Raw genomic sequence first — 18,860 nt, 5'->3', positions numbered from 1 at the left:
ATTTAGAATCTGCCTTTTCAGCATTGCTACCAATTCCTTTCATCTGCTTAAAAGCAGGCCAATATTTTCCTTCTGTTCCTGGTTGTTGGTTTTGTACCTCAAGAACCCTCTTTTATTTTTGACATCACAGCCCAATTTCAATTCAAGCTCAGTGTCTGCTTTTCTAACTGTATCTCTGCACACTCTGGCAATACCCTTGTAGATCTCAGCGGCTACTCATCCACTTTTCCATCTCTGGTATGCTTTGGAAAATATCCTTTCAAATTATTATGACTATCCTTATAACAAACTGTTGGCTTTGTTTCTTCCATCTACTCCTCTAGCAAAGGCTTTTTCTTCTAACTTTTTGAATTCTTGAGAACCTACAGAGGTTCAAACTCTCCCTTGACTCCTTATTCACTGGTCATAAAATTTTGCCTAAGTGCCCTCTGCATATGCCTGAGCAGGTATGACTCTTATCTACAGTAATAATCCATACAAAAAAATTATTTAATCAGTTCTAAAACTGAATTTCACTCCCACTTGTATTATGAAATAATTTGTTTCAGTAAATATCCATCCTGTACCCATCTTCTTGGCATCTTCCTCTGTGACTTTAGTAAAACCTCTAGGATAGCAAGCCATCTTAATAAATTCCTATTTAGAGTAACCCCAAGTGGATACGAGTAGGCAAATTTGATTTCCTTTGCCAGTATTCTACCTTCATAAGAAGTTCTCTCTCATTCTCTGTTGATTCCACAACATGAAAATTCTACTACATCTTTCCACACCCAAATTTAACTGTAGCTTTTTTGTTCTACTTTTGTCATCTGAAATTCTAAATCATATTAATCTATCCCCTTTTTTTATCATCTATAATCTGTTTCATTGCCTCATTCTTTGTTTACTTGGAGTTCATAGTCATCTTCCAAATCTCTTACTAACCTTTTACTCTGTTCTTTTTCTAGCTTTCATGTATTTCCATGTACTTATATTGTCTGTGGAAAATGATGTGAAACATAACTATGCCAGTTATGCAGAAAGACCTTCCTCGCCACCTATTCCTACTCCCATTGGAACAAAGTGTTCTTACAGTGAAAAGAATAACATAAGCACAGGAGTATTCTGAGAATAAAAAAATCATTTCTGAAAAATGCCCTTGCGACCTGGGTATAAAATCTACTTCTGCTGGCAAGTCTTCTTTAGTTTCTCATTTCTGATCTAGAATTCATGATTGCAAACTTCCACTTGTTGGTATTCAAGCAAACAGAACTGTTACAGCTCACTTTCCATCTCCAACACAATACTCAATCACTTGTTCTCCTCTATCCTTCCCCAAGCTTGCATTACTTTCTGCATTATGTTGCAAATTGCCTTTTTATATCAAACTCCCCAAAGACCCAGTCATCTTACCTTAGAGCTGCCTTACTTCCTCTCACCTGTCATTTCCTTCTTTTATCTTTCATTTCTACCTTCAGCTGTCATACCAACACCTTAAATTGTTTCATTTTTTGTTGGGCTTCCGCCTTCCATCTGCAGGCACTAAAGGCAATATTTGGCAAGAGCTTTCAGACAGTGAAACCGGAAAAAAAAATCAACACAATTTTTACTCAAAGGAACTGCAGTTACTGAAGGCATTTAATATGTGTTTAAAGACCTTTTTCTATGTCATCACAGCTATTGCTGCACATCAGATAAAAGGTCTGTGATGTTTCAGCCATAAACTGTACTTCTGGATCCCCTTTGTGTTTGCCCTAAAGGAAATCCTAATGAAGTCTTCAACTTCCAGAACCTAACTGATGAAAACTTCTGTAATACTGACTCCACATCAGACTCAGAAACTGGAATCACACTGGCAGTTTTTTAGCTATTACACAGATTAGGTTTTTTGTCCCATGGATTAAAATGAAGGACACATTCAGGATTGCAGCTCAACTACATAAAGTAATACTCACTAAAACACATCAAATGTAATTCCTCTCAATTTCTCACACTCCCATGATTAAACACATACTTATCCTTTTCTCTGGAGCTGAAAAAAACCCCTTTATGTTAGATGTACACAGTTGATGAATTTCAGTAAAGATAACAGCATTTCTGATTCTGTTCTCTCAGTATTATCTCCACACTAATAGTTGCTTAAAACACTATCTTTTTTACTCTGGACGAAAAAATTTAAAAGAAAACACATTTTAAAATTAGAAGCTCTTACACAAACACCTACTCTACATTCAGTTATCAATATACCATCCAGAAAGACTGGTAAGTGAAATAGTTATAGTCCTTTCATTGGTGCCAAGTCTCCTACAGAACTCAGACACATTACTTCACTGAGGGGGCCCTACAGAGAAATTCATGGGTTTTGATGCCTCATCTTTTGAGTCAGGTCTTTTCTTTCTTGCTAGTGAAGTGAATGTTCAACTTTATGCCTGAAATATTTCAGTATTTTCATCAATGTCTAGTATATACAGTGATGGCAACTTGAATTAGAAAATCCTTGTATGGCATATGACCACATGCTGCAAGAGCATAATTAGAACAGACTAATCATGTTTGGAAAGCAGTATACTAGCTCCACATTTCCACCTCTGAATTAAGCTATATGGAATTTTTTCATACAAGGTTTTCAGGCTAATACAAACTCACACTATTTGTCTGTGCCTGTGACCTTAATACTGCCTTAATCACATTGTTTGGAGGCTTCTATCAAATTGATGAGCACATTCACTCCAAATTTCCTTTTCTAACTCAGAATCTAAAGAAAATGTAAAGAACAAAGCAGAAAATAAATTGTTAACATCACAGAAACTCAAAAGAGTAACACTTAAAAACGCCAGATGTTTCTTACTTGAGTTATAATAGTGTACAAAGGACATGGGGATAAAACAGTACGGAATTACCTGATATTCAGGAGGGTGACAACACCAACAACCACAAAAGCAGCCCTCAAAATAACATCTGAGAGCAGCAGTTCAGATATCTACAGAAAAGATACTGAAGAGAAGGTCTAAATATATAACCAATGTTTTTTGCACTGATATATAAGGTCTATTTGTAGCTTGTATGAACACTTCAACAGAAAGGTAAAATGCAACGATCTATACAGCAGCAAGCCTTTAGCATAAAACTAGAATTTCAGTTTTCTCAAACAAAAAAGCCCAGAATGGCGTTCCTTTCTGCATTACCTGAATAAGACCAGACAAAACTCTTAAACGTGCAATATTCAGAAGAGAATTGTAGAAAAAACATAGGTATGAAATCCTCTTTGCAACTAGACAAACTCTCACCGTTGGTTCAATTAGCTTACACACCCCTCCACAATTTCATCTGAATTCTGTCTCAGATGTAGAAATGCTGTTAGGGTACCGTAAGAATCACCACAGCCTTGAAATTCCCCCCCAGAAACTGTAACCTACTGGTCAGTGAATAAGAAATAAAAATGAGATTTCATGTAAAATACAAATCTAACAGCTAGCAGCCACAGAGATGATCCTGTGGCCTCCTCCCACTTGCTAATACAGATTCATCTTCCCTTGCACTGAATAACATTACTTTGATCCCAGGATGATCTTGTTCACATAACTAAGCCAGCAGAAAACAACCACTACCAGAAAAGCAGATTCTTCTCTGCACAGAATGAAAAGAGAGAAAAGAGAGATAGAAAATTGGAACCTTATGAGTGGCAACAAGCCATTAGACCTATTTACCTTAAGATACTAGATTATGAGAAAAATCAAGCTTCACATTACATAATGATACCTGACTTAAACCAGAAGCCGGATATTTGATTCTCTTTAGCATGCTCAGAAAACTTAGACAATAATATCAATACAATCTCCGCATATAAGCCTTAAATTCTCAAAAGCATTTATGCCTTTACTCTTACTAACTTCTACAACATGGAACCTGAAAACCTTTACAGAGCTTTAGATATGAAATGCTGCTAAACATATAGACATTATTTTGAGAAGAAAATTCGAACATTAAAGGCCATTGGTAAATGTATTGGGTGTTCAGCTAAAGCATATTAAGACAATATAAACTACCAGTTGATCAACTTCTCATTTATAAAACACAGGTGCATACTTGTGCAGCTAAAAATACAAGCTAAATTAGAGTTGAGGCAAAATCACCAGGAAGATAGCACTAGTAAAATCAAATTTCAGCTGTGTCAACATATCAGCTAGAACAATCCAATGACAGACTAACATAATATTCAAATACATTTGGCTGGGTAAAGAAGCAAAAAGGTTGCCCTTTTCTTGTTTCCTCTCGTTACTTACATTCCAGTAGCTTGCTTCTGACATGAAATTCATGATGAATGAATTCAATGAGTAAAAATATTTTCTGAAGTAATAAAAACAGGATTTGTAGCATTAGGAGCAATATCTATAGCTCTAAATCTCCAGCTTAAAATCTTTCTTAAATAATTTATGAATGTCAGGAAAACAAAGTTTTTATTGCGAAGAAACAGAAAAGGATTGCTTCAAAGACATAAAATTTTAGACAGTCTAAAGCATCACTGAGTAGCTGATATAGCTGAGTAAGAATAGTCTCTGCACAGGTGTTGGCATGTTCTGACTAAGCTCTCAACCACAGCTTTGGCACATGCAGTCTGTTAGGCTGTCAGTGAGGCTGTCTACTCATAGAGATTACCAGACAGTGGTTAGAAGCTTAACTGTGTGTATCCTGACAAAAATGGAAATAAACTACCCAAAGATTGAAAAGATCTCCTTGCTGTGGTTCTCAGATGAAAAATCAGTTAACTTAGCACCAAGGTTAAGAATATACGCAAGTATATAACTTTAGCTGTGGTTTTAGAAGAATACAGGAATTATGGAATACAATACAGATGTACCCAATCAACATTGGATACAATTTAACGATGAATACAATTAGCATTAAATGTGTTCCAAATATCACCAGCTTTCCCCTCTCATTTTTATGTTTACATGGTATCCAAAAATACCTAATTACTACAAAATAGACTGTGTTCCATTAAAATTAAATAAAGCTTTCTAAATAAACAATGCTGCCAACAAAGCCCTCTCAGCTTTTCCTCATTGATATTTCCAAAACTATTTTAGCCTGTGTGGATTTTTGAGATCAAAGCAAGTCTATAGATACTGATTGTCAAAAGCTTTGGCAACAGGCAAATACTGGCCTTGAACTGCTAGTCTGCAAAAGAGAAGAGAGCCTGGAAAGGCAACATCAGAACAAGGAAACTTCAGACAAGAACAGAACAGGAACAGCAGAAGAAAAAGGTACCAAAGGCTTATATCCAGGAACTCAAGTGAACATCTGACAAGACAAAGGGGAATGGCTTTAAACTGAAAGAAGGGAGATTTACATATTAGGAAGTTCTTTACTACAGTGAGATACTGATACAGGGTGCCCAGAGAATCTGTGGTTGCCCCGTCCCTGGCAGTGTTCAAGGCCAGGTTGGACACAGGGGCTTGGAGCAAGCTGCTCTAGTGGAAGGTGTCCCTGCCCATGGCAGGGAGTTGGAACTGGATGAGCTTTAGGGTCCCTTCCAACCCAAACCAGTCTGGGATTCTATGATCTCTTTCAAATTACTATTATGTTTGGACAAAACCAATCACATAACACTGTCTCTCAAAAATTCCAAGTACAGTACACTCAAACTGAGTTTTTTGGTTTTTTTAAAGATATTTAAAGTATCTCCTACTCCACCTCTATTGCTATGTTTCTTATCTGTAACAATGCAGAATGAAGGACGATATCTTCATATAAACCATTCCTGTTATCTATGCAGACAGACATAATTGGGATATTCTCCATAACTATTACATTAACATGGATATGTGCAGCTCTAATTATTTTATCTGCTGGGATCAAGCCAGGACATGTAAACCATATAGCACAGCAACAGTGTTTGCATGAAGAGTGGAAAAAATAATTACTAATTTCCTTACTATTACAAACATACTTTTATGGCTATTTTCTTAGGCTATGGGTATGAAAAATGAATATATAAACAGCTGAGATATCACAGCTATATGTATTGTTCCTACATTAGCTATAAGAGCTAAATAGTCTAAACAAAATAAAGACATAATAATCAGTATACCACAGATGTGTGGAAACGTGTACACAGAATTCTCACATTAACAAGTACAACTGGTACACGACTAAACTTTTTTAAAACATCATGTATAGTGTTTCTTTGTTCTTTTACTTTTTACCCTATAAAAATTTGTAACTGATTTAAACCACAGCAAACAATCTCGGGTTCCGCTGTACTGCTTCAAGATAGCAATTCCTTTACAGGTTCTACAGGAAAATTGGGTAGGGTTTGAAGCATCCCTGCAAAAATAAAAGCAGTTTCAGGTATGTAGTAAATTAAATGTCTGATCAGCAGGTCTGCTTTGAATGATTTACAATGTATAGCACATCATTTGAACGGCATATACACAAGATGATAAAAACTTGTAAGCAAATACAGAAAAATGTTGCCAAGTATACTAGAGACATGTAATGATTATACGGTAATTTGCTAACACTTCAGCATGTGTTTTGAGCAGCAGAATTCTACATTAGACTTTCAAAGTTCTGCAAAGAGCTTTTTAACTCAGCACCTTAGTTGAAGGAATTCAGAGTATTTATAAAGAGAACAGAAGTAGGAAAGAGAAGGGCAGTTGGTAGGGAGAAGAAAGGAGGGCTGAAAGGAAGCAGGAACATAAAGCAGTCTTTTAGATAAGATGCGATAAGAGTGCAAAAAGTACATTGTGATTTTTCTTTATAAAAACAAAAAAAAAACCAAAAACCAAAACCAAAACCAAACAAAAAAAAAAAAAAACAAAAAACAAAAAACAAAAAACAAAAAAAACCCCAAAAAACCAAAAAACAAACCAAACAAAAAAAAAAAACCAAAAAAACCAAAAAACACCCCAAAAAAACAAAAACAAACAAACAAAAAAACCAAACAAAAAGAACAGCTCTGAGAGATCATGGCCAAACTCCCCAGTAAGACATCAGACTGCACTTACACAAAGCCAAATACTTTTGCAAGATAATATAAAATCATTCTTATAATTCTTTAATCCCAGGCACGGCTACAGGTTGGGCAGCCCTGCAGAGAAGGACTTGGGGGTGTTGGTCAATGAGAAAATGAACATGAGCTGGCTGCAGTGTGCGCTCGCAGCCCAGAAAGCAACCGTATCCTGGGCTGCATCAAGAGGAGCGTGACCAGCAGGTCGAAGGAGGTGATCCTGCCCCTCTACTCTGCTCTCGTGAGACCTCACTTGGAGCATTGTGTGCAGTTCTGGTGTCCTCAACATAAAAAGGACATGGAACTGTTGGAACAAGTCCAGAGGAGGCCACGAGGATGATCAGGGGCTGGAGCACCTCCTGTATGAAGACAGGCTGAGAAAGTTGGGGCTGTTCAGCCTGGAGAAGAGAAGGCTGCATGGAGACCTCAGAGCAGACTTTCAGCATCTGAAGGGGGCCTACAAGGATGCTGGGGAGGGACTCTTCATCAGGGACTGTAGTGACAGGACAAGGGGTGATGGGTTCAAACTGAAACAGGGGAAGTTTAGATTGCATCTAAGGAAGAAATTCTTTACTGTTAGGGTGGTGAGCCACTGGAATGGGTTGCTCAGGGAGGTTGTGAATGCTCCATCCCTGGCAGTGTTCAAGGTCAGGTTGGATGAGGCCTTGGGTGACATGGTTTAGTGTGGGGTGTCCCTGCCCATGGCAGGGGGGTTGGAACTGGATGATCTTAAGGTCCTTTCCAACCCTAACTATTCTATGATTCTATGTGTCCACAAAATTGGTGTCTATTTAGCACAGCAGATTCAATCCACATTTATTGTCTACATACCATTTGGTGATACTATTTCTGGTCCCGTGGCATAAAAAAACCCTACCTGTAAATATATCATTACAGGTTACTTTCCAGCAGAAATTTTTCACCAAGAAACCTTTCCTCAGGAAAGCAAAACCCTTACTTGGAAAGAGTAAGGGTGTTACCATTTGACAACTGTTAAGTGATCTGTATGGGTGTTAAGGACAAAGAAAGTACAAATGGAGGTGGAGGGCAGCAACCTCAAAGGATCTCAGACAGAGGCAAACAATAGTTCCTCTCCATCCCCATCATGTTTCTCCTGAGGACTGAGAATATAAATTCACAGTATCCTGTCAGACCTCAGTCTCCCTGCTGACAGAGTTCACTGTGGTTATTGCATGTAAGAGAAGATCAACACATCCATGATTATACAACGACCAGTTTTAATCATGATCAAACCTGTCAGACCAAGAATTGAGCTAGAAATCCAATTATGAAAAGTCCTCTGACCCATTAACATTATCTTTATAGTACGTGTCACTCCACTGAAAAATAATTAAATTTTCTGAAGGAAACCGTCTGCTTATTAATTCATAAACTGTCTGGAATACAGCCTTAGCATTTATTTCATTTCATTGTATGCAAAGAAAAACAATTAAGACTACTTTCAACTCCCAAAAGTACTGCTTGAATATGCAAGACAAACAACCCTGGACATGATGAGCAGTGCATATTCCTGACAAAGTACTTATGGTATGTTATAGAGATTTGTTACCATGAAAATTAAATGCTAATGTCAAATTTCATTTTCCTTAAAGTGATGTGTACATATGCAAAGGCTTTGTTTAAATATTAGAAAGAAAGATTGAAACACCAAAATCCGTAACTTAGTATAGAATAGGTAATTTAAAATATAAATACCGCAGTTGGTGAGCACCTGAGCCCTTCCTTCCAGATTTTAGGGGTCTGTGTACTTATTCCATATTTCAATCACATTTCAGTAATTTGAAAAGGGATCTAGTTTTATCCACGAATAACTTAAGTTGAACTACATTAAAATGGAAAAACAAAAAAACAATTAGTATTGTTAACTTTGGCCTCATTTCATCTACCTTCTTTTTCCTGTGAGTATAGCATACAGTAGGTCACATACTACCCTTTTAACCACATACCTGAACACCAATGTAAGTTAACAGCTGGATTTTATATTGCAAATGTTTCTTCTGGAAGACTTCATTTAACAATACAGTGGTGATTAGCCCCCCAGTTCAAATACATTTACCATTCTGAATATTTTTACTTACAATTCCATACCAATTACAATTAATACTCTTATATCTATTTTATTGATACCCACAAATACCAATGGAGATTATTGTTTTGTTGTATTTGAAACTGGAACTATTTATATAGGTTTCAAAATTACTACATGTCTTCCCACCTCTTGCATTATAGATGTTTATTTTTGAAAGACTTAAAAAAAAAAAAAAAAAAAGAATTATAATTGGAAATAGACTTCTGTGAAATTTTAATGTTTCCTCTCTCACATATACACACACACACAAAAATCCCTTCTTAAAAACAATCAACCTTTTCAAGTGTAATGAAGTTTACATCAATAACATTGTAACCAAGGTACCTAACCAAGAGAGCACTGCTACTTGTCTTGTGCAGTGCATTCTAATGCTACTTAATGATTGCTCTTTCCTTCAAAAGAAGACAGACAGACCTCGGCAGAAGTTAAACGGTCAGTTCTTCACAACTGCATGGTGAGAGAGAATTTATACTGGCAGGATCCCATGCGGTGGCATTTCACATCATACATTTCAAGAAGTGTGCTATAAGCACTGTACATTTGTTAGAGAAGGAACAAGCACAACTAAACCATTCTCCTTCTTCACCCCTGCAAAATTCCCCACTGTTGTCCAAGAGAAAGACTTGACACTTAAATTAAACGGGAAACAAAGCATTGTTATAGAGTTAATGAAATTACTCAATTATAGCCTCAAAAGCCAAACAATGCTGACATTACTGATAGTTGTACAGGCATCATTCCACCACCTGCTGTGTGCTTTGAATGGAGGCTCTTGTTTCATTGTCAGCTCCCTTTCAAATCATGTAAAGTCAATTCCAATCATAAAACTCAAGGTGAATGAGGGAAAGCATTGCAAGAACTCCTGTGAGATAAAAGAAACCCTTATGCACAACATTTCCAACTCTCCCCATTTGACAGGGCTGTCTATCCTGAAGAAGACACAATGCCAACAGCTATCAGTAAAAAGAAACAAGTATTTTAAAGTCTTTGTATTTTTTGATCTTTATATAAATTCTTTATATAAATTCTTCTTTTACATTTTCACAGTCATATTTGAAGGGGTTTAAATTAATTTCAGTAGGTCCTTTTTTCCAGAAAATTGAAGCATTTGCATATAAGAAGTAATCATTTTACTACCAGCAGCTTTTGCAAATGATTATAGCAGGAGTGAGGTTCACAGTCTTGCAGAAGACAGGCTATTATTCCAAAATCTGTCACTAGTTACACTCAACTACAGAAAAATATATGAATATGCAAAGCATATCTACAATTAGAATTAGCATCAAATGCATCTGACTTTCCAACAAATCCAAGTGAATTTGTTTCAGTCCTGGGGGCCTGTTATTTTATTATTCTTAGCAGCATATAATGACTCAAAAAAAGCAACGCTCTTTAGCACAAAGAAACCCTTTGGTAATTGTATCAAGTACCAATAGCTTTAGATATTAAACAATTTATTTCTAGAAATGCATGGCTTTGGGTGCCTTGATTTAACAATGCTGCAAATGATGGATGGAAAATTATATCTTATATAAATTCTTCTTGCAGATGTATGATTATTTTTTACAGCTTTATTTGTGGCTGACATTCTTAACCATTTTCCTATTTTCTCCATGTAGGTCTGTCATATGTAAAAACACATGTTTAGGCAAAGCCTAGAACTAAAGCAATCATCACATCCTCACACACACAATATCATACACAAAGGAAAAGCATGGATTTCATCTGAAAAGAAGTTTTGTCATTTTATCATTTTCTAGTCAACTGTAGAACTTTTTTTAAAAAGCTGAACTCCTGCCTAACAAAGTATGTAATTCTTTTAAAATAAATTCCATCAAATCAACTAGCAAACACTCTGTAGCTTACATCCAGTTAATATTGGACCACATTCTTAACATTTCAGCCACAGAACATTAATTCCATAAGTAAAGAGGCATCATATTCAAGAGACATATTCTTTGATACTTAATATCCACTAGTACCACAGTAACACCAGCTCCCACTGCGTACGTGGGGATAGTCCCACTGAACAAGCAACAGAGAGCATGCTGCACTTGTTCTAGAGCTATAGTCATGCTCACCAATTCACAATGATGGCTAGCGTATCTTTGGAATGCTTTCCCACACCCAGACACTATTGCAAGTCTTTCCCCTTCCCCAAGCCATCAAGTCTACTGGGAATTATAAAAACTTTGATATTACTATTCCTTAATAGAAAGTTACAAGTGGCCTGCTATTTTAGGGCAAGGCAGAAAGCTTCTTCCCTTAAGTAAAATTTTTTGGGGAGAAAATCAACCTAATAATGACAGCTAGATAGCTGAAAAAATCTTCTGCTGGTCAATCAGTACATCCCCTTCCCATGTTGACACTGCACCTATGTTTTTCCTTCAGAGAAATTCTATTCCAGTAACACAAACTCCCTAGGCAATCTATTGCAGTGCTTCACTCTATTTACTTCCATACATTGTTTAATATGTAATCTAAATTAGTCTTATTGGATATCTACATTATTACTCCATGATCTAACAGATGGTTTTGTTGTTTTTCAGCTTTGGTTGTTTGGGTGTTTGTTTGTGTTTTGTTGTGGGGTTTCTTCCAGCAGAATTATTTTATATTTAAAGGATGTATCCTGTCTCCCCTAAGTGTTCTTTTCTGTTGACTATGTAATTTGACTTTTCACCTTTTCCTTGACAGTGTCCAAGAAACACTATTAAATATATTCCAGCTGAAACCAAAGACAGACAGCTACGTCTCACTGACTTCTAATCAAACTCTCTTGTAGATGCTCCACCTGTCTCCTGAGGAGCTGTGATCAAACTGACAACAATACTGCAGACAGAGCTACATGCCAACTGAACAAAGCAACAGGAATATTCCACATCCTCTACAAATTATTCCTGGATTCACTGCAGTAGGGTGTTCACAGAAACCCCAGACTGGTTTGGGCTGGAAGGGATCTTAAGGCTTATCCAATTCCAAACCCCTGCCCCCCCCAGGCAGGGACACCTTCCACTAGAGTAGGTTGCTCCAAGCCCCTGTGTCCAACCTGGTCTTGAGCACTGCCACGGATGGCGCAGCCACAGCTTCTCCGGGCGCCCTGTGCCAGTTCTTTTTCCTCCAGGAAAAAGGCTGAGGGACAACACAGGCCAGGCAGAAGGTCCTGCAGATGTCCAACAGAGCCAGTACTCTGCCTCACTCTCAGCTCCCAATCAAACGTCTGCCCTTAGACAGCCTGTGCCAGCGCCTCAGCACTCAGAAAAAGCTGATTGCGGATGATGCGGTAAAGGATAAACATGACACCCCAATGTGGGGACTGTAACAATTTGTACACTAGAGACAAATGCCCAAGTTGTTGCACAGCTGCTTAGATAACTGAGCTTGCAGTCTTAAGACAAAGAGCTGAGAAACACACAATGAATGATTCCTTGAGCTTGCACAACATTGCCCATAGAACGATTAGTAGATTTAAGATGCTCTGCACCCACACAGAATGGAAAACAAATACTTCGGCTCTATAAAGAGCAACAAGATTGTTTTGCCACAGAAGGAAAGATCCTCTATAACAAACTATTTATTGAAGACCTGCTCTATCTTCAAAACGGTATCTATGACGTGCAGAAATGTTCCATGCAGCTTCTTCCATCACTTCTACCACCCCAGCTACCTCATCAAATGTATTTTTAATCCCTTCTTTTGATTAATCTAGTCTGCTACAGGACACAGCATGACCAACAATCTCTGTTAAGTCAACAAGGTGAGGAGTCACAGTGAAATTGTTATAGTGCATGAAGGTATTAATAATTCCAAGTGCTAAATTCAGTTACAGTCTCAAAGTGGTATACTGATCATCCAACTTTCAATTTACTGCTCCTTAATGGTGGGAATTTAACTTAATACATGCAATTAAAATTAATTTCATGATTTGAAATTATGCAATTGCATATTAAAACTAAGGTACAAAGTCAATACTGGTACTGATATGCCTGAATTTTAAAGATCTACTTCTGATTGCCATTAACAGGAATTACGAATGTAAAATTCAGTACTACTACTGGTAGCAATTCTGATTGCATCAACCTGATTTTTGTCATCACAGCATCACCACATCATAACAACACAATATCCTCCTGATTGTTCTCCCAACTAGTATTTTATGTCATAGATAACCAGCCTTTTAAAGGCATAAAACATCTATGTTGATACAATATAGATGCACAGAACAACTACACATATAACTTAACCTGTGCCAGTGTTCAGCTATGCTGCAGTATTTTTATTTTTGACTCACATTAAGCTTGCCTTATACAACAAAACCTAGAACCTACTCTAAATAAAAGCTAGTTGGCCAACTCTTCACCTTCTTGTTCTGTATTTGTACATTTGACTGGTTTTTTTTTAAAGGTAGAGTTTTGTACTTATTCTTATGTTGCATGTTATTTCTTTACATCAATTCTCCAATAGGTGAAGTTTGAAGTTGTACTCCTTTCCTCAATTACTGTTCCACTCCAACCGAACACAGTTCACTTGGGCTGCAAGTGTAGTCAGCATATTTTCTGCTCCATTTTCTGGACCATTAATGACCACATAGGCTAGCAAGAACCTATGCAATACATCTGCATGTTTTCAATCTCGTTTCCATTCATATAGGAAAGTTTCTGTCAGGTCGCATTTCCACAGCTGCTAATAGGAATGATCTGTGAAACAGTGTCCAAAGCCCTTCTGAAAACATATATACCCTCTTATCTCTAAGATAAAGTTACAACATGACTTCTCTTATATCCAGGAGATCTCTTGACCTGTTATGGATGCAATTCAGACTGGATTAAAACAGTTTTTCCTAGAAAATCCATTTCATGGCACTACTTTTCCCGGTTTCTTCCAGATAGTCAGCAAAATTCTACTTACTCATTACAAATTTCCTTGGGAATTTAAGTTATACTGTCTAGTCTATAATTTCTTAGCTTTTACATTTTATCTCATTTGAAATACAGACATTGTATTTTCTTCTCCCTTCTCTAGACTGCAGTCTTATATCTTTGTAACTGGTATTAATTTTCTTTGCTATCTGTCTGGAGATTTATATACCAAAGAAGGACCACAGAAATAAGTATTCTCAGTATTACCTGTCAGTCACCTGCTCTCTACTGAATCCGTGCTTTCTTAGCAGTCTTACTACAAACACAAAATGATTGCCTATTTCATTTATGGCCCTTCCTAACTATTTTGGGACCTCATCTTTTCACTGCTGAACCAATATATGCAAATTTATATTCAAACTCAATAATCTGATTAAATAATCGTTTGGGTTTAGTTTCCCTTCTATTTGAGAGCACAGAAACAGTAGTTCTTCTAAACTTTGTACACTTTCTTTCATGGAACTCAGGAGAAACTTGGAGTTTATGGATGTATATATGTGATACTTCAACCTAAATTCCTATTAATTACAAAAGCTACGTTTGTATGATCACTGGATTTTACTTTCTATTTTTTTATTATTCCAATGGCCATAATTTCAAAACCTGTTCCACAGAACAGGTAATGCCTTCACAAGAGAAATATCCAAAGCACCTTTTGATAAAGTCTTACTCAAAATAAAACTGCAGAAAACTAAACTGCATTGTAATACATTGTATATGGAAACAGAATTTACTAAACATGAAGAAGCTGCAATTGTCCTGCTAATAACTAGTGAATGCAAAGATAGAATGTACTCTGTGAGGAACCCAAAAGAACAAGAATCACAGAATCAGACTCGTTTGGGTTGGAAGGGACTTCAAAGCTCCTCCAGTTCCAACCCCCTGCCATGGGCAGAGACACCTTCCACTAGAGCAGGTTGCTCCAAGCCCCATCCAACTTGGCTTTTAAAATATAAAACAGAAAAAGTTAATTTCCTCAGAATAATAAAATTCACCTTATCAAAGATCCTCTACAATTTTAATGATGTGTAAGATTTTGACGCAAATGTTTAAAGCAGTATTCTATGCATATTCTTAATCTAAGACTATTTATGCTAGTTCTGCTGACTTATTAAGGGCTAGATATGTAAACAATTTAGCCAACTTACCTGTTACTGTAGAGTTTAATTGAATCTTGTAACAAAGATTTTAAAGTCAGGAGAATACATTCTCAGAAAAAAAATTACAGTTGCTTTTTTACTGTTTCAGTGATAAACTTCATATCAAAAGGACCTTAGGTTTTAAATTATATGTCAGTTTTTACAAGCTACTACAATAACAATAATACAATATATGTCTGTCCTTGAAGTAAATGTTCTAGCTCAGCTATGAGTCATATTTGCATCTACTTAAAAGTAAGTACAAGCATTTGTTAGATCACTATTTAACTACAAGACACAGAAAAGACTTTAATCATTTTCATCACCATAGCTCACTCCTATGCAGCAGTAAACACAAACATTTATAGTTTTGTCTCAAGTATACAATTTCACAACAACATATTTGCTTTTTACTGAATGTGATGTAATCAAAATGCTTAAACTTTAAAATTGGATAAACTGTCCACCCAGAAATTCCGTAAGCTTTAAATGTCTACTTATATTTACTGAAGAGCCAAACACAAGACTTGACACTGAATTTTACCTAGATCTCCCATTTATCATAAATGCGCTGTTTGAACACAAGAATTTTTCATTCTACATATTTCTTCTATATTCCTCACCTGAACTCCATGGAACTGAGAAATTTATGTTCCGAGTCTTATTTACTGTGTGGTATAAAAAGAATTTAAATTAAGAGTAATTCTAATCTGAATATGTGTAAATCAATTTTACACAGACACCCCAAAACATTCAAAACGTTATTTTCATTACTGTAAATGAGAGCAGTACTATCATTTATAGTACACTCTTGAATAAAGACATTGCCATGTTGAAGCATTCTAAGAAAGTCTGTAAGTCACATAATACATGGAAGAATATAAAAGATCACACAAGTCTGATTTCAACTATCACACAAAATGATCTGAGGAAGGCAAGGCATTCATTTATATCTTATCCTTTTGACTGGAAAAAATACTCAGACAACTAAACTGTTGAGTAAGAACACACTTTTTTAATAAAATAACTTAGATTTGAACTGTAGTTCAATAAATCTAAGTTGGAGAACAGAATTCTGTGTTTTAAATACAAATAAAATTCTTTGTTTTAAATACAACTGTAACTCACACCTTCACCCTCTACAGACTCATTATTTCCTCTGCTGTTCATTTCTAACAGCCTAAGAAATAAGACAATTCATATGGATACCTAAGGTAGCATCCTTTGTTAGGGTCAGGAACAAATTTAGACATAACAGACGTGAAGTGAAAAAAAGGTATTGGTCCATTGTTAAAATTATGTTAGTCTCATACCTGAAGTTTTAAAATTACTTCTTAGCCATGGTAAAATCTAGTACATTCAAAGATGTCCATATTTTCTGATGTCTTATTTCTGGAGCTACTCCAGTTTTCTAATCCATTGATTAAATAAAGACATCAGTGCCTCTGGTAGGACTCATTTGGGAAACATAAGACCTGCAGAAACACAGATGCTTGCCAGAACCAGTCAACTAACAGTGCTCATGAATTTCAAAGAACAAAAAAGAGCCAGACAGGCATACTACCTGTGCAGAGTTTATATATTCTGGGGGTGAAGCACAACTCCACTGAAGTTCACTATAAAAATCCTGATAACTTCAGTAGAAACAGGAACAAAAAAAATAAGATTTCATAAGCCAATAAATATTCATCTGTTCACAGGTCAAAATGAAAAGAAGAGATACATCCAAGAGTCGAAGTTGGAAGCTTCTATACACTGAATGAAAAACAGGGAAAGTGGAGACAGACTGACTGGCAGGTGCCTCACTAAAACTCAGATACTAACCGGTGTGGAGACCATACAGATAATTATTTCCAGTATGTGGTGAGATGTGCTTCAGACAGCAACAGATTTTTTTTTTTTTTTTTTAATTATTATTTTATTTGGAGGTTCAGGAGCATGAAAAGAGATGAGAATAGAAACAAAGTGGTATGTTGGTCAGAGAAGAGGTGCATTGCCAGCGTCAGAAGAAATGCCCTTGCTAAACCAGATAGAAGCATTCAAAAAACCCCACCATGGAGATTTTCTTGTGGAAACAGGGAAAGGAAAGACTGAAGTCGATTACAGCTACATCACTGTAAACACAATTCAAACTCTAATTGTGATTCTCAAACAAAACTACGCCAGTGTAAGAGTTTTAAGAGCTTAAGAAGTTTTAAGTATTAGAATGTTTACCTTGATTTGGAAATATAAAAAGCAGTTAGATAATCCCAAAATGCAACTTCAATAAACCAAGAGAAATAAAGTAAACAAATTCCTTTCAAAAGTAACAAATTCCAACCAGGAAATAATTTTTATTTACACAACTTCCAAACAGGAACATCAACAAGTATAGGAACTTTCACTGACTATGAAGAAATCACCAACTTTTTGCCCTCTGTCTCCCAGATGTTATACCTTTGAGACCCAGCTGAAACAGGCTGAAATGCTGAAAAGTTTGTGAGCACTATAGAATAGGGCAGGATTTCTCCAGCTACAATAGAAACACAACAGAGCAACAAGCATTTATAGCCAATGCTCTTCCTCTGCAGGATGATTACAGATGACTCTCAAAAAGCAGCTTGCTAGCTTCAACTCACCAGCTTTACTATTATTCCCTGAAAAAATAACTGCAATAGAAACTCATACTAAAAATAACTTAGTAAAAGTAAATAGGACAGGTAAGTAACAAGTAGGATTTCATTTAGTCATGTTGGACAAATATCTTTCACTACAGCTTTGTAAAATTTTGAGTGTATTTTGAATTAAGATAGAGAGCAACTAAAAAGAATGTTGCATACCTTTGGTTCTCTCTTGCTTGTCTTCTCTGCATCTTTGACTGGATCAGATGAAAAGCTTTCAGCATCAAGGATTTTTTGCTGCCTGGCTTTCTGAAGAGCTTTCTGGGTGGGACCTTCCAGCCACTTCTTCCCTGAACATTCATGGCCTACTATAAAATAACAAGAAGCCTATCATCAGAATGCATTTTTTACTTAGTCTTCTGAAAGATCTCTCTTTACTTAACATTAGCTAGACATGCCAAATTCTAAAAGAAACATCACTTTGAAAAGATACTCAGGTTACAGTTCCATCCATATAACTATGCCAAGACTACATAACTCTGCTCCGCAGACTATTTTGGCGCGCTCTATTATTTCAGCTTACTAACAGTTCCCTAGATTTCATTCCCAAAAACGCAGCAATGATTTTAAATCTTGCACTACAGGAGAGTCACAGTAAAATGGATATAATTCTTCATTTCCCTCAAAGCCAGAAGAAACATCTCACTGCATGCTAACATCTACCACCAACGCATTATTCTGATTTCCCTGCTTCTGCTTCCCTGCACTGTCTCCCAACTCACCTTTCAAAACCAAGAAATTCCTTATGAATCTTGTTGCAATGCTCTGGAGTATGTACTTGGGTTTACAGAAAAAGAACAGAATGCTCAATTCCAACAGGATTTAGGCACTTACATCCCTCCAGTTCTTGGAAAAAAATCTCAAGATTGAAAGACACTACAGCTTAACCACATATTGAAACAAATGTTCTTCACATTATGCATTTTGCTCTTGTAAAATAGTTGCATTAAAACCTTGACACCAAAATGCAAACTTTCTGACTTAAAGGGGGAAAAAAAAAAAACCCAAACACGCTCTCCACTCTTGAGGCAAAAAAGCAGATCA

The 18,860-nt window shown here is 36.4% G+C and overlaps 1 protein-coding gene across 1 annotated transcript in view; it reads right to left on the bottom strand.

Annotated features, from left to right (window-relative positions):
- SPAG16 (sperm associated antigen 16) overlaps positions 1-18,860 on the bottom strand; it is a gene marked incomplete at both ends in the record, with an annotated part of 443,494 nt that overhangs the window by 382,688 nt on the left and 41,946 nt on the right. The window contains one exon of the mRNA XM_080632060.1: positions 17,976-18,124. Within this exon, the coding sequence (XP_080488186.1) occupies positions 17,976-18,124 (149 nt within the window). The remainder of the gene's footprint in view (positions 1-17,975; positions 18,125-18,860) is intronic.

Source organism: Psittacula echo, assembly GCF_963264785.1.
Source record: "Psittacula echo genome assembly, chromosome: 20".
NCBI classification, from domain to species: domain Eukaryota; kingdom Metazoa; phylum Chordata; class Aves; order Psittaciformes; family Psittacidae; genus Psittacula; species Psittacula echo.
Note: the sequence above shows the minus strand (reverse complement) of the source record. Positions and strands in the feature narration are given on the sequence as shown.